Below are 16,642 nucleotides of genomic sequence, written 5' to 3'. Positions count from 1 at the left end.
CGTTTGCTCATCTCATCCTCCAGCGGCCCCGGGGCTGGGGATCTGGACGGTCATTTGCCCCTGCTTTGTAGCTGAGACCTGGGTGGTTGAGTGACTGCTGAGTTCCCAGCTAAGCAGAGCTGGCTTGGCCCAGGCTGCTGGCCCCTGATGTCTCCTCTGAGATACCGTGCTAGCCAGCTGAACTGATCCTGCCTTCTGAGTTCCGGGCACCCTCTCTGCTTGCTGGGGAACCCAGAGATCCCATGCTTGGAACACTGGCCCACCTCCCTGGTTTCCTGTTCCTCAGTCATCAGAATAGCAGGGGGCAGGGCAGCAGCCCCTCTCCTCCCCAGAGGGAGGTCCTCTCTGTCCAACTTCTCAGTTCTCCAGATATGTTCTGTGCACTCATGGGCAGATGCATATGTGTGGCACTTTGAGCCCAAATAGCATCCCACTGTGTGCACTCTGCCTCTTCCTTCCTCCTGCAGCCTTGACGTCATCCCCTGCATGCAACATCTTCCCCAAGATGTGTCAGCCTCCTCACCAATCTATAGGGCAGCCCTCACTCAGAAGGTGCTGTGATTCCACGGTTCTCCTCTAAGGGTGGTTAGCTTATTTCTCGTCTGTGGCCCCTAGAGATGGTATTTGGGTAAGTTTCAGAAATAGAGTTGTTGGGTAAAGGACGTGAGCGTTTAGAGTGTTCCTGGGTCTACCCAGCTGCCTTCCTGGGGGTCACCTTGCTTTATAAGCCCCCCGAGAGTGTGCTTCCCTGACTGCAAGCGAGACTGACTCTTACGTCTTTCCAGCCAGCTCTGCCTGCTTTCCTGGGAACCATCAGCCCACATTCTTTGTGCATCTTTCGATCTCACTCTGTCGCCCAGGCTGGAGTGCAGTGGCACAAACATGGCTCACTGCAGCCTCCACCTCCTGAGCTCAAGTGATCCTCCCACCTCAGCCTCCCAAGTAGCTGGGAACACAGGCTCATGCCAGCATGCCTGGCTAATTTGTATTGATTTCTTGATGCTCTTTATATATGGAAGAGCATGGTAAATATGCTCCTAAGGACTGAGTGGCCCCATGATGAACTTGCCCCAGTGCGACGTGTTTCTTCTGATGAAAATGTACACATGCACACCTGCCTCCAAGGGCTTTACAGGAGGCACAAGAAGTCCTCCCATCCTTCCCCCCAAATCTCCTTGAACTTCTAAGGAAAAGCCAGACCAAAATCAAAATGGCAAAGGCTGGCAAGGCTCATGCATACTTCTGGGAGACAAAGTGTCCACAGAAAGGCCGGCAGGGGTCACCCAGAGCCCAATGGCACATCCCTTGCCACAGCTGCAACACAAAGCTGATTCTGGGTGATCTGGCCCCTTTTGGTCCCCATTGCCTGGACCGTGTGCCCATGAGGACAGGGCCTACTTTGTCTCATTTATGCTGCATCCCTGCATGCACGGGCAGGGAAGAGGAGTTTGCAAAGCCAGTGAGGCAAGCTGGGGACAAGGAGAGATGTGGTCACCTTGAGTGTCCTCAGAGGCACATGCAGGATGCAGCTTTGGCCCCAGGCAGCCTGGACACCTGTCGCAGGGTGTCGGTGAGAGGGCATGGCATTCATGGGAAGCAACGAGACCCTGCCCCTGGAGATGTCCAGGCAGGTGCTGGGCCCCTGTGGGGGGCTGGATAGGGGAGGGCGGCCCATGAGCCTGCGACATGCTCCTCACTAGCCTCAGAACTGTGGATCTGTCATGGGTCTAGGGAAAAAAGAGCCGAGGCTTGGCTCACGGCAGCAGCCTGGTCAAGTGCGATTGGGGCGGATGTGTGGGGAGGGGAGGAGGGGAGGAGTGGAGGTGAGCGTCCCCTCCACTTGGCAGGGGAAAGGCCACGGGGACAAGCCAGAGTCTCAGGGTGCACCTGGACCCCTTTCCTTCCCCACCCTCCTCAGCTTTCAGAAGGCTGCACCCCGACCCTCCCAGGCAAACACCAGGTCCGGGCGGCTCCAGCACCCCCGGCACCGCAGCATTGCTGGCCAGCGCAGATGACTGTGGCATTGGGCTCTGAGTAGCATATGTCCTGCCTCCCCAGGGACTCAAAGGCTTTCCACTGAGCACAGGCCCCACACTGGGTCCTTCGTGCTATGTCCCCACCCTCTAGGACATGGAGCGCCTTGCAGGCAGGGCTGGGGCTTGGGCAACTTCTCTGCCTGTGGTGCCCTGCAGGGCTGTGGTCAGCGCCTGGCCCTGCAGCCCCTCTCCCCAGCAGTTTGTCTTGATCACTCACCCTTTCCCAAGGGTCTCTGGAAGGGTGGCCGGAGGGGGAGGTCAGGGATCTCCGGTGGCAGCTGCTATGTCGACTGAGTGCCCACTGTGCGCCCTGTGTTTGATGTTGGCTCTTTAATGCCCACTGTGGTTTTGGGGCTGGCTGGCAGTGGAGCCAAGGAGCCTTCCGTCTCCTCCCGCTTTCTTGGAAAGATCAGTGCCCACATTCCTGGCCCTTGCTTACGGGCAGGCGTGGGTCCCAGGAATGGGAGAGCAAATTCCAGAGGGCAGAGGACATCAGGACAGAGCAGGGTGCCTCAGCCCAGTGGGGGTGGGGGTCTTGGAGGGGACTGATCCTGGAGGTGGCACCAGGGTCCACCCTCTGTTGTGTTCTGAGGAAGAAGTGGTGTGTTAATAGCTCCTAAGCTATTCATTCATTGATCCGTTCAACAGTTTCCCCAAATGAAATAGCAAAGGGGTGGTGGGGCTGGAGAAGAGGGGATGAGGGGGCAGTAGGGGCAGTGGAGGCTGGACCACAGAGGGCTCGTATACTCTGGGGTGCGAGGGGCTGTGGCAGGGCTTGCAGGGGACTCGAGAAGGCTCCCGTGTGTCCTTTGGTTTTTTTAATTGAAGTGAAATTCACGTGACATAAAACTGTCTGAAAGTGGACAATTCAGTGGCATTTAGTAGATTCACAGTGGTGTGCAAACACCACCTCTGTCTAGTTCCAGAACATTCTCATCTCTCCAAAAGGAGACCCCACCCCATCGGCAGTCACTCCCCCCTCCCCTCCCCCAGCCCTTGGTGGCACCCATCTGCTTCCTGTCTCTGCGGATTTGCCTGTTCTGGGCATTTCACGTCAGCGGAGTCATACATAGCGCGGCCTTTTGTGTCTGGCTTCTTTTTTTGTTTGTTTTTTTTTTTTTTTTTGAGACAGAGTCTCGCTCTGTCACCCAGGCTGGAGTGCAGTGGTGCAATCTCGGCTCACTGCAAGCTCTGCCTCCTGGGTTCATGCCATTCTCCTGCCTCAGCCTCTCCGAGTAGCTGGGACTACGGGTGCCCGCCACCACGCCCGGCTAATTTTTTTTTTGTATTTTTAGTAGAGACGGGATTTCACCGTGGTCTCGATCTCCTGACCTCGTGATCCGCCCGCCTCAGCCTCCCAAAGCGCTGGGATTACAAGCGTGAGCCACCGCGCCCGGCCTGTGCCTGGCTTCTTGCACTGAGTGTTCTGTTCAAGGTCATAGTGTGTGTGTGAACCTCTGGGCCATGTCCCCACCTCTGCTTTCCCCGCAGCATGGCCGACAAGAACGGGGCCCTCAAGTGCACCTTCTCGGCGCCCAGCCACAGCACCAGCCTCCTGCAGGGCCTGGCCACCCTCCGCGCTCAGGGCCAGCTCCTCGATGTTGTGCTGACTATTAACAGAGAGGCCTTTCCTGCACACAAGGTCGTCCTGGCTGCCTGCAGCGACTACTTCAGGTAAGCGCTGGCCCCGGGCAGCTGGGAGGGGCGGCTGCCTGTGGGGACAGGGACAGGGCAGATGGCACCCACTTTCTAAAGGGGGCCTGTCTCAGTGCTACCCAGGGATGGCTTCGAGGGAGAACAGCTGGTGCTGGCTGCTCTTCTTTTTTTTTTTTTTTTTTGAGATGGAGTCTCACGCTGTTGCCCAGGCTGGAGTGCAGTGGCACAATCTCGGCTAACTGCAACCTCCGCCTCCTGGGTTCAAGCGATTCTCCTGCCTCAGCCTCCCGAGTAGCTGGGACTACAGGCCCATGCCACCACACCTGGCTAATTTTTTATATTTTTAGTAGAGACGGGGTTTCACCATGGTAGCCAGAATGGTCTTGATCTCCTGACCTCATGATCCACCTGCCTCGGCCTCCCAAAGTGCTGGGATTATAGGCGTGAGCCACTGCGCCCGGCCCAATCTGTCTTTACTTGATGCCTGCTGTATGCCAGGCACTATTCTAGTCCTTGGGATGCAGCAGGGATGAGAGTGAAACAGTCACAAGCCCCTGCCCTCAGGGCATCCCCTCAGGACACCTGGAGCAGGACAGCTGGGGGACTGGAGGGGCATCGAGGGCCGCAGGGACCCTGTGTCTGCCAACACCATGTCCTGGGCTCAGATGAGCCCAGATGAGTTCTCCTCCCTGTCGCCCTGAGCTGTGGGCGCTTCCCCCATGTGACAGAAGAAGCCATGGCGGGTACTGTCTGTCTGTCCCTGTGCCGTGGCCGGGCCAGAAGTGAGAGCACCACAGAGCAGGGCTGTGGGGTGGGGGGTGCATTCTCCTCGCCAGCTGGGGGCTGTTGCAGGGCTGAGTGGTCTCCCTCCCTGGGTGACCAGCAGGTGAGCCTCCTTCCTGCCAGGCAGTGACCCCGCCAGAGAGAGCTGGGCAGCCCTGGGGAGGTTCCCAGGCCCCAACCCAGGTGTGCCGTTCAGCCACACGTTCCCCGAGGCCTGGGCCGCCTGCCCCGTGGGCTCAATGAGGCTGTTGTGGGGGCCGCCGCAGCCCAGCCAACTGGGGCGCCGCTTCTATTTTTATTCTGGATTTGGGGACGGGTGGGCCAGCCCAGCCAGCAATGCCCTTTAAAGGCTCCCCTGTGCTGGCACTGCAGCCAGCGAGACCTTAAAAGGCAAAGCTCCCTCCTGTCGCCCGCGACCGCCTCTGCCTTCATCGCATCATGCCCGAGGGCCAGCGGGGACCCGTGGGGACAAGTGGGGCAGGGTCTGGGGAGCTGGCAGCGTACTTACTGCTCTTGGACCACTCAGACATGCTGAAGAGCGGCTCGTTGGGCAGATGTCAGTGGGCGGCCCCGAAATAGCGCCCTGGCAGCTGTCCTTGCCCCTGTAGCCCTGAGCCTGGCTCACATGAGGTGCAAGACTAGGGCACAGGCCTCTGTGGGTCAAATGCACAAGGGATGTTCCCTCCTCCTCGGATGGCCATCAGGGGAGGTGCACTGGCAGGAGTGCGAGTTACTATGCCATGCCATTGCGCCCCCTGGAAGGAACCACCCATTCCCCTGGAGCTGGGGTGCTCTCCCCTCTTCTGTTGGGGAACACCCTAAACGCTGTAGGGGGACTGTGACCTAGAACCCTGTGCCTCCCCACTGTCCTCCCTTATGGGGGCCTGTGTCCCCTCCCACTCTCATGTGCTGCCTCCCAGAACACAGCAGTACAAGGGCGGAGCTCGGGTCTCAGTGGAGGCTGGGGACATAGCTGTTGGGTGGGAGGTGCTTCCCCAACCACCTGAGCCTGTCTCTGGAGACAGCAGTCTCCCCAGCACAGCCTCCTGGTGGGGGCTTCATTCCTGGGGACCCTCATTACCTTCCCCTCTTCACATGATGGTTGTTGAGACTCAGGCTGGGCACGTCAGAGCTGCCTGCTTAGGTCGGTGAACAAGGTGAGGGCTGAACTGTGGTGCACGGCACCTCCAGAGCACTGGCCTTGCAGTTCCTGAGCTCAGGTGTCAAGTGGGGCTGCAGATCTGTCCCCAGAGCCACAGGGTGTGTTCTCATCCTGCACTGCCATACCTGGCCCCTCTAACCGCACCCCCACCAGGCACATTGTGGGTGAGGCTGACCCAGGCCACCGCTCCTGCAGCTCCAACATGATCTAGTCATGAAGGGGCAGGGGCAGGGTCCTCTGCAGAGGGGCCAAGCAGGGAGTTGCTATTTATAGGAAGATGCATGGCTTGGGTGGATTCAAAATCTGTCTTTTTTTTTTTTGCATGGCTTTTTTGTTTTTTTTGTTTGTTTGAGATGGAATCTCACTCTTGTTGTCCAGGCTGCAGTGCAGAGGCATGATCTCGGCTCACTGCAACCTCCAGGCTGGTCATGAACTCCTGACATCAGGTGATCCACCCACCTCGGCCTCCCAAAGTGCTAGGATTACAGGCATGAGCCACTGCGCCCAGCCTTTCCATGTTTTTTTGTGTGTGTGCGACCGAGTCTCACTCTGTCGCCCAGGCTGGAGTGCAGTGCCATGGTCTCAATATCCTGACCTCATGATCCACCCGCCTTGGCTTCCCAAAGTGCTGGGATTACAGGCATGAGCCACTGCGCCCGGCCCCTTTCCATGTTTTTAATGGGCATTCCGCCTACTTTCCTCTTGCTGGCTGTGCCCTGTGTTCTGTGTCCCCAGGCCACTGTTCCCCAGGCCAGACCATTCCTGGCTGGCCAAAACGCCCCTCAGCCACTGCGAGCCACACGTTGTGTTTCTGCCTTTCAGGGCCATGTTCACCGGCGGCATGCGGGAGGCAAGCCAGGACATCATCGAGCTGAAGGGCGTGTCGGCCCGTGGCCTGCGGCACATCATCGACTTCGCCTACAGCGCCGAGGTGACACTGGACCTGGACTGTGTGCAGGACGTGCTGGGCGCGGCTGTGTTCTTGCAGATGCTGCCCGTGGTGGAGCTGTGCGAGGAGTTCCTGAAGGCGGCCATGAGCGTGGAGACCTGCCTCAACATCGGCCAGATGGCCACCACCTTCAGCCTGGCCTCGCTGCGGGAGTCGGTGGATGCCTTCACCTTCCGGCACTTCCTGCAGATCGCTGAGGAGGAGGACTTCCTGCGCCTGCCGCTGGAGCGCCTGGTCTTCTTCCTGCAGAGCAACCGGCTGCAGAGCTGCGCCGAGATCGACCTGTTCCGCGCAGCCGTCCGCTGGCTGCAGCATGACCCGGCCCGGCGGCCGCGCGCCAGCCACGTGCTCTGCCACATTCGCTTCCCGCTCATGCAGTCGTCCGAGCTGGTGGACAGCGTGCAGACGCTGGACATCATGGTGGAGGACGTGCTGTGCCGCCAGTACCTGCTGGAGGCCTTCAACTACCAGGTGCTGCCCTTCCGGCAGCATGAGATGCAGTCTCCGCGCACCGCCGTGCGCTCGGACGTGCCCTCGCTGGTCACCTTCGGCGGCACGCCCTACACTGACAGCGACCGCTCGGTCAGCAGCAAGGTCTACCAGCTGCCCGAGCCGGGCGCCCGCCACTTCCGCGAGCTCACGGAGATGGAGGTAGGCGGCAGCCACACGTGCGTGGCCGTGCTGGACAATTTTGTGTACGTGGCGGGGGGCCAGCACCTGCAGTACCGCAGCGGCGAGGGCGCAGTGGACGCCTGCTACCGCTACGACCCCCACCTGAATCGCTGGCTGCGCCTGCAGGCCATGCAGGAGAGCCGCATCCAGTTCCAGCTGAACGTGTTGTGCGGCATGGTGTATGCCACGGGCGGCCGCAACCGAGCCGGCAGCCTGGCCTCCGTGGAGCGGTACTGCCCCCGGCGCAATGAGTGGGGCTATGCCTGCTCGCTGAAGCGCCGTACCTGGGGCCACGCTGGGGCCGCCTCAGGGGGCCGCCTCTACATCTCGGGTGGCTACGGGATCTCAGTGGAGGACAAGAAGGCCCTGCACTGCTACGACCCCGTGGCCGACCAGTGGGAGTTCAAGGCGCCCATGAGCGAACCCCGCGTGCTGCACGCCATGGTGGGCGCCGGCGGCCGCATCTATGCCCTCGGGGGCCGCATGGACCACGTGGACCGCTGCTTCGACGTGCTGGCTGTGGAGTACTATGTGCCTGAGACAGACCAGTGGACCAGCGTGAGCCCCATGCGGGCCGGCCAGTCAGAGGCCGGCTGCTGCCTGCTGGAGAGGAAGATCTACATTGTCGGGGGCTACAACTGGCAGCTCAACAACGTCACGGGCATCGTACAGGTGTACAACACGGACACCGACGAGTGGGAGCGGGACCTGCACTTCCCGGAGTCCTTCGCGGGCATAGCCTGCGCCCCCGTCCTGCTGCCCCGGGCTGGGACCAGGAGGTAGCCCTCAAGACCCCCGGGATCCTGGCCTGACCGAATGTTGTCTCCAAGTGGGGCTTGGCGAGTGCACGTCTGCCTGAGAACCCCAGTGCCCCCCTTCGCCCAGGCTGCCCTTGAGGGGCCTGCCGCGTTGATAAGCCCCCCTCCCAGGGGTCCCTCCCTCCCTCCTTCCCAAAGCAGATCCTGGCTCCGAGTCCATCCGAGGGAGCCTGCCTGCGAAGCGTCTGACATGTGGTGGCAGCAAATTCGTCCCCGGGGTGGTTTCCTCGCCTGTCCCCCGAGTCCCCGCGGGCTGGGGGGTGGAATCCCAGGTCTCCAGGGGGTCCCCGTGCAGCTCCATCTCACTTCTCTACCGCCTCCCAGCCCCCACGGTTTCAGGCATTCAGATGTGAGCTCATCAGCATTGAACCCAAAGTCGGTGGTATATGACTCACCCTCCTTCCAAGTCTCCTGCGCGCGTGTTTTTAAAATAAACTCACCCGAAACGTCCATAACACACGGACCTCTAGGAGCAGTGAGAGGTGACTTAGAAGCCCCTGGTTTGGGGTGGGTGGAGGACGAGGGCACGTGTCTGCCTCCCCTGGGGTGCCCTCCTTCCCCCATCCCAAGCTGCTGAGGGGAGGCCCTGGTCATGTCTCAGTTCCTGTTTTCATCTGCTTTCTGGAGGAAAAACCATATCAACTTCTAGAAACGGTCCTTAGGGGCTTTGGACCTTCCATTTGGCACTGAGCATCTTGTGGGGCCTTAACTGGCTGAGACATCCCGGCCCTCTGCATTTGCCCTGTTGGCCGGGCGGTCCCCTTCCCGCAATTGGAGGGCAACGCTAACTTCAGAATCCCATAGTGTCGCTTGCCGCAGGTCTGGTGGGGCGTCTTTTTTCTCCTCCCTGCTTTCCACCCCTTTGCGCCCCGCCACTCCCTGGCCTGCCCTGTTTTTGGGTCAACATTGCTACGGAGCCAGCAGTGAGGCCTTTCCCTTCAAGGGCTCTGTGGCATCTCTGGCCACATTTGTTTTAATGTCTGAACCTGTAAACCTTTTCTTTTTGATTGGTTTTACTGTGTTTTTTGTTTGTTTTTTTTTTTTTTTGAGAGGGAGTCTCGCTCTGTCGCCCAGGCTGGAGTGCAGTGGCACGATCTCGGCTCACTGCAAGCTCCGCCTCCCGGGTTCAGGCCATTCTCCTGCCTCAGCCTCTCCGAGTAGCTGGGACTACAGGCGCCCGCCACCATGCCTGGCTAATTTTTTGTATTTTTAGTAGAGACGGGGTTTCACCGTGGTCTCGATCTCCTGACCTCGTGATCCGCCCGCCTTGGCCTCCCAAAGTGCTGGGATTACAAGCGTGAGCCACCGCGCCCGGCTTGTTTGTTTGTTTTAAGAAGCCAGCACTGCTGTCTCATAGATGGGATTTGTACTCTTGGGGCAACTTAAAGTGTCTCTCTTGCTGCTAACAGACGATTGATGTCTTGTCTCTGTGACCCACTCACCATGTAAAGAATTAACCTCCTATCTTAGCAGACGTCGTCTCCTAATATTTCCCTTTATTTAATAAAAATGTTATGGTGAAGAGATGGAGCCGGCCCAGCACTGAGCTTGTGCGGCTCGGGTCTGATTGGTCACAGATTCCTCGTGTGTCCTCCGCGTGTCTGGGGGCTCCTCTCCCCCACCTCAGCCTTTTCCAGCCTTTCAGAGGAGTTGGCAGGGGGCTGGGCTTTGGCTCAGGGGCGCAGAGGCAGCAGAAAGTGTGGCCAGGACTTTCACCCTGGCGTTTTTTGTTGTTGGTTTTTTTGTTTTTTTGAGACGGAGCCTCGCTCTGTCACCCAGGCTGGAGTGCAGTGGTGTGATCGCGGCTCACTGCAACCTCTGCCTCCTGGGTTCAAGCAATTCATCTGCTTCAGCCTCCCAAGTAGCCAGGATTACAGATGCACACCACCACACCCGGCTAATTTTTGTATTTTTAGTAGAGACAGGGTTTCACCATGTTGGCCAGGCTGGCCTTGAACTCTTGACCTCAGGTGATCCACCTGCCTCTGCCTCCCAAAGTGCTGAGATTACAGGTGTGAGCCACCATGCCCGGCCCACCTTGGCACTTTGGAAGAGCCTTCAGCCCCCTACTCTCATCATGGCCGGCCAAACTATGAACTGGGCTGCCCAGAGCAGGCCACTTATCAGTTGCAGGTTAGTGGAGAAAGCCTGATGTTCCCGGATGGCCTTCCTAGAAGGGAGGCCCTGGGATATTACACACACATGGATCTGCGTAAGTTGCTGCGCCTGCATGCCTGGCGCTCCTGTGTGGCAGCCATCAGGGCTGGGGTAACACTAGAGGCTGAGGGGGTGGACAGTGCTAAAATAGGAACATGGTTGGGAACCTAAAAGAAGCCCACACTGTCAGGGGCATCGAAACGAAAGCCGAGTTCCTTGGGGACTTACCAGAACATTCCAGCCTCACCCCCGACCTGAGATCCCCCAAAGAGAATCCTTCCCCACTGGAGGCATGGCCCCTTCAGAGGGGCAGTGAGAAGCTTTGCCAGCTGCAAGTCCCCCGGATCAGCTCACACCTCGGAACATCTTGTCCCCAACGAGCTGACAGGGGCGCCGGCCCAGGGCGGGGGACGCTGCTGTATCTAACTGGATCGATTGTGCATAACCGTCTAGGCCGGCTCATGGAATGTTCGTGGGGCCCCCTGCCCCTCCCTCAGCCTCCCCCCCCGCCGCATCCCCCCAAGAAAGGAAAATTATTTTTCGTATTGTAAACTTTAAACACGAAAAAGCTGTTTTTAATTTAGCAGAAACTGGCTTGAATCTTCACTTTGTGAACGTTTGTGTCCTTCAGAGGCAGAATATGCCTGCGCACACTCACTCATGCTCATGTACACACCTGCACATGCATGCCGCAACACGCACATTCACATGGCCGTGCTCATGCATGCCTGCACACGCATGTTTGCCCATACACATTGCAACGCGTTCACATGCTCACCCGCACACGGTGAAACACAAGCTCACACATACGCACACACACACATATCTGTGCATGCACCCCAGGACCAGCATAGCCCACTCTGCCTGGCTGCCCAAAGGGGTCTGGAGCCCGGCACCACCCCGAGCCTGGGGGAAGCCTGTCTACTTCCAGATGCCCTGCCTACTCGCTGAGGCCTGGATGCCGGCCGCAGGAGCCTCCCTCGCACCTGGGCTCGGGCTGTGGGAAAACGCTGTCTCTCGGGACGGTCGGATGCAGGCCCGCAAGAGGGAGGCCAAGTGCGACTTCTGGGGCCTCTCAGCAAGTGAGGGCCAAGGGGGCCTCTGGGGAGCCGTGTGAGGTGGGAATCCGCCCCGGACCTGGCCAGCTTGGAAACCCGCCCCTGGCTCTGTCTCCGAGGAAGCAGCTCCAGCTCGTCCGTTCTCACGGGCCCTGGAGATTCACTTTGCACGGTGCAGCCTTGGGCCCTGCTCTTCCTCGGGGCACCCAGCCATGGATCTCAGCAGCCTGGCGCCTAACACAGAGCCTGGCACAGACGGAGCATAGCTCGAATGTTTGCTGCACAAAGGAGAGGTGCTGGGGCGGGAAGGTGAGGGCAGCTTTCTTCACACTAGCAGCCGTGGGCACCTTCTGTGTGCAAACCCCGGGGAAAGGAGGGCACTAAGCCGTGCTCCACCCCCAGCAAGGCCCCTGCTTCATTCTTGTCTTCCTGTTGCTCTCATTCTGGTGGCCAGCCGGGCAGCCATTCCTTCCTCCTTACCATCAGATCCCTGATTTGATGCCAGCAGCAACATGCCCAGCCTCCGGAGTTAAAATTCAGCTGAGCCGTTCTTGGCAATGCCTTTTGTCGTGGTTGTTTGCAATCTGGGCATGTTTCCCAGCTCTGGCCAGCAAGCTTGAAGGGGTCGGGTGTTTCTGGACAAGGGAGAGAGAGGCCTTGTTGCCCCCTTCCCTCCCTTACTGCTTCTTATGAGGACACAATGCCAGGGGCTTCTGCAGCCATCTTGTGGCCAGGAGGAGCAAGTTAAGAGAGCACACTCAGGCTGGGCACAGTGGCTCATGCCTGTAATCCTAGAGCTTTAGGAGGCCGAGGCAGGAGGATCGCTTGAGTCCAAGAGTTCAAGACCAGCCCTGAGTGACATAGTGAGAACTTACATCTACAAAAAAAAAAAAAAAAAAAAAAAAAGCTGGTCAGTGTGGCACACGCCTGTAGTCCCAGCTACTCCGGGAGGCTGAAGTGGGAGGATCACCTGAGCCCAGGAGTTCTAGGCTGCAAGGAGCTGTGAGTGCACCACTGCACTCCAGCCTGTTTTTCTGAGCCTGGTTTTCCAGCCTTCTCATCACTTCTGTGAGCTACCAACCAATTTTTTTTTTTTTTTTTTTTTTTTTGAGACGGAGTCTACTCTGTTGCCCAGGCTGGAGTGTAATGGCACCATCTCAGTTCACTGCAACCTCTGCCTCCTGGGTTCAAGGGATTCTCTTGCCTCAGCCTCCTGAGTAGCTGGGATTACAGGTGCAGGCCAACTCCTGGCTAATTTTTGTATTTTTGGTACAGACGAGGTTTTGCCATGTTGGCCAGGCTGGTCTTGAACTCCTGACCTCAAGTGATCTGCCCATCTTGGTCTATCAAAGTGTTGGGATTACAGGCATGAGCCACCACGCCTGGCTTTTTTTTTTTTTTTTTTTTTTTTAATAGAGACAGAGTCTCACTATGTTGTCTGGGCTGGTTTTGAACTCCTGGGCTCAAGCAACACTCCTGCCTTGGCCTCCCTAAGTGCCAGGATTATAGGCATGAGCCATCGTACCTAGCCAACCAACCAGTTTTGCAATACACACATTGGCTATTGAAATTGTCCAGGCCAGATGCAGCGGCTCATGCCTGTAATCCCAGCACTTTGGGAGGCTGAGGCAGGCAGATCACTTGAGGTCAGGAGTTCAAGACCAGCCTGGCCAACATGATGAAACCCTGCCTCTACTAAAAATACAAAAATTAGCCAGGTGTGGTGATTCATCCCAGCTACTCGGGAGGCTGAGGCAGGAGAATTGCTTGAACCTGGGAGGTGGAGGTTGCAGTGAGCCAAGATTGTACCACTGCACTCAAGCCCGGGCAAGAGAGCAAGACTCCATCTAAAAAAAAAAATTTAAGTAAATAAATTATCTAGAGTCAGTTTCTGTTGCTTACAAGTAAAAACCCTGACATGAGATGGGAATACTCCAGCATCTGCCACATTTACATTATAATTTTGGAACTGTTTGGTGACAATCTGGCCATTAGTGTTTTCTGCAGTGCAGACATTATTTCTCATAACAAGGAGACTGGAGGTCAGAGGTGCCGGGATGTTATGACTGGTGGCCCATGATTTCTGGGAGGGGGCACGACTATGCATCTCTCTTTTTTTCTTTCTTTCTTTCTTTTTTTTTTGGTTTAGAGACTGTATTCCTAGCACGTTGGGAGGCTGAGGCAGGCAGATCTCTTGAGCTCAGGAGTTGGAGACCAGCAACACAGCAAAACCCCGTCTCTACAAAAAATAGAACAATTAGCCTGGTATAGTGGCATGCACCTGTAGTCCCAGCTACACAGGAGGGTGAGGTGAGGATAGCTTGAGCCCCGGAGATCAAGGCTGCAGTGAGCTGTGATTGTGCCACTGCACTCCAGCCTGGGTAACAGAGTGAGACCTTGTCTCCAAAAAAAAAAAAAAAAAAAAAAGAAAGAAAGAAAAACAAAGAAAAAGAAAAAAGTAAACAAGGGAACCAAAGGGGTGAGGCAGCTAGACCTTCAGCTGAAATTATGCCAGAGGACGATCCTGCCACCACTGCAGAATCCAGACGCCTCCGTTGGCACTGCCATCTGCCCTGGGCACTCAGCCACAGCTGCCCCTAGAAAACAGATGGCCCTGCCCTGATGCTGTTTCTCTGTAGCACTTGTGCCTGCATGGAAACATCCCGGAGGCCCAGCCAGTATCCCACGCCATTCCCCAGCTGTCCCAGAAGTGGTGAAAGTGAGTACATTCGTGTGTATTAGTCAGCCACTGCTGTGCAACAAACACCCCCAAGTCTCAATGGCATACAACAATAAGCGTTTGTTTTTCACATGTCTGTGAGTCAGCAGAGGTGGTGTCTGCTCTAGGCTGGCCTCGGCTGGGCAGCTCTGCTTCCAGGTGCAAGGATGCAGTGTGGCCCAGAGGCCCTGCTCCACGGGTCCAGCAGCTAGCCAGGGCACATTTTCCTCCTGCAGGTGTCTGAGGACAAGTGGAATCACGTGAGGCCTCATAGGGTCTCAATTCGGGACTCACACACTATCACATCTGCCCATAAGTCTTTTTTTTTTTTTTTTTTTTTTTGAGATGGAGTCTCGCTCTGTCGCCCAGGCTGTAGTACAGTGGCACAATCATGGTTCACTGCAGCCTTGACCTCCTGGGCTCAAGTGATACTCCCACCTTAGCCTCCTGACTAGCTAGAACTATACGCTCATGCCACCAAGAGCAGCTTATTTATTTATTTATTTATTTGAGACTGAGTCTCGCTCTGTCACCCGGGCTGGAGTGCAGTGGCGCAATTTCGGCTCACAGCAACCTCCACCTCCCAGGATCAAGCGATTCTCTTGCCTTAGCCTCTCAAGTAGCTGGGATTACAGGTATGTGCCACCACGCCTGGCTAATTTTTGTATTTTTAGTAGAGACGGGGTTTCGCTTTGTTGGCCAGGCTGGTCTCGAACTCCTGGCCTCAAGTGATCCACCTGCCTCGGCCTCCCAAAGTGCTGGGATTACAGGCGTGAGCCACTATGCCTGACCTGCCCATAAGTCTTTGGCCAAGCAAATGACATGGCTGAGCCCCACATCCGGAATGGGGAAGTGTCTTCCACCTGGAAGGAAGAACTGTAGAGGGCAGGGACGCAGGAATAGGTAGGAACCGGGGCTAATAGTTCGATGGGTCACCCTTGGCTTGGGGGCCTCTCTTGTTAGCAGGATGACCAACTTCCCTCTGTGGGGGGACTCCCCAAACTTGGATGGGGACCCTGATGCTGGCAACCATAAAGAAAAGCCCGTTCTGCATCTCCTTAGCAGCCACTGCCCCCTGGAGGTTGAGGTATCCCTCTCTTTTTTTTGGTTTCTTTCAGGTGAGTGGGGGCTGTGAGTGCCCCAGGCTCTTGGACAGCAGAATGTGGGGAGGTCAGTGGGGCCTTGGCTAAGTTTCAGGGCATGGACACTGTAGGTGTCCCTGGGAGCATGCCCCAGTCTCTCTATGTTGCCCGGGCTGGTTTCAAACTCCTGAGCTCAAGCAGTCCTCCTGCCTCTGCCTCCCAAAGTGCTGAGAATATAGGCACAAGCCAATGCATCCAGCCAACCAACCAGTTTTCCAACACACACTTCAGCTATCTACCCCTCAGCGCAAGAGGCTGGGTCCCTAGACTTGAGCCCTGGGTCCCCCGCCTGCCCAGTTCCAGCCTCTCACTACCCTCCTTGGCGGCCCACCCCATCCCACCCTCCACCCACCACTCAAGCCTGGGTGGGAGGACGAGGGGCCTGGGTCCTCCTGTAACCTTATCGTAAGGAGGGGCATTGCTGGCTTCTCTTGGGTCCTTTCCCTCTCTCTTCATGATCAGACCCGGCTTTTGCTTTGCCCTTTAAAAACTCTGTGCGATGAGAGCCTCTTTTGGAAGTCAAAGACAGACCAGGATTGTTTTCCTCTTTGCCTCTCAGCTCCAATGGCCCTAATTCACCTCCACACGACGTGGGTACCCCAAATCGACTAAGATCCCATATAAGGAAGAGCTGAGAAGCAAAGCATGAAAACTAACATCGCGAAGTAGCATTTTGCTTTCCTAACAGTTGCTGAGTGCTTGGATGAAGCAGGCACTGAGCTAAGTGCTTTCCATGTGTTATCTGTTTAATCTTTCCAAGAGCCTGCTATGAGGAGCACCACTGTCCACATTTAGCAGAGGAGGGCAGTGAGGCTCAGAGAGGTGAAGACAGTTTTCCATTGTCACACAGCTTGACAACTGATAAGTGTTGGACCCCACAGAAATGCTCAACAGTTTCTTGATCTCCCGGGTCAAGCGATTCTCCTTCCTCAGCCTCCCAAGTAGCTGGGTTTACAGGCATGCGCCACCACGCCCAGTTAATGTTTTTTTGCATTTTTAGTAGAGACGGGGTTTCACCATGTTGGCCAGGCTGGTCTCAAACTCCTGACCTCAGGTGATCCGCCCGCCTCAGTCCCCCAAAGTGCTGACATTACAGGTGTGGAGGTGGAGGTTGCAGTGAGCCAAGTTCACGCCACTGCACTCCAGCCTGAGTGACAGAGCAAGACTCTGTCTTTAAAACACACAGACGAATGAACAAAAACACGTAAGAAATCATGTGTGTCTGTGCCCTTTCCACATTCCACAGGCACACAGGGAACTCTGGCCTGGCCCTGGCCTCTTTGGGAAAGATGAACATAATCTCAGCTCAATCTACAAGGGATCAGATGAGACTGCACAAACAGCTGCCTTCAGAGAGTGGAATGATTCTGGGTCATGGGAAGAGACACTGGAGGTCCACTTCAGCTAGACCCTTCAGGAGGGTCTCTCAGAGCAGAGGCCTGCAAGTCGAGAAGGAGCCAGCCACGAAAGCATCTTGGAGGAGCGCAATC

General features: G+C 56.8%; 1 protein-coding gene across 2 annotated transcripts in view; it reads left to right on the top strand.

The window, feature by feature from the left end:
* KLHL26 (kelch like family member 26) overlaps positions 1-8,530 on the top strand; it is a 32,681-nt gene extending 24,151 nt beyond the window's left edge. For both annotated transcript variants that reach the window (XM_030820384.1, XM_030820385.1), the window contains 2 exons: positions 3,528-3,710; positions 6,460-8,530. In XM_030820384.1, coding sequence (XP_030676244.1) covers positions 3,528-3,710; positions 6,460-8,041 — 1,765 coding nt within the window. In that variant the 3' untranslated portion in view covers positions 8,042-8,530. The remainder of the gene's footprint in view (positions 1-3,527; positions 3,711-6,459) is intronic.
* The last annotated feature ends 8,112 nt before the right edge of the window (positions 8,531-16,642 follow it).

Source organism: Nomascus leucogenys, chromosome 10, assembly GCF_006542625.1.
Source record: "Nomascus leucogenys isolate Asia chromosome 10, Asia_NLE_v1, whole genome shotgun sequence".
In the NCBI taxonomy this organism is placed as follows: domain Eukaryota; kingdom Metazoa; phylum Chordata; class Mammalia; order Primates; family Hylobatidae; genus Nomascus; species Nomascus leucogenys.
This window is presented reverse-complemented; position numbering and strand designations above follow the sequence as displayed.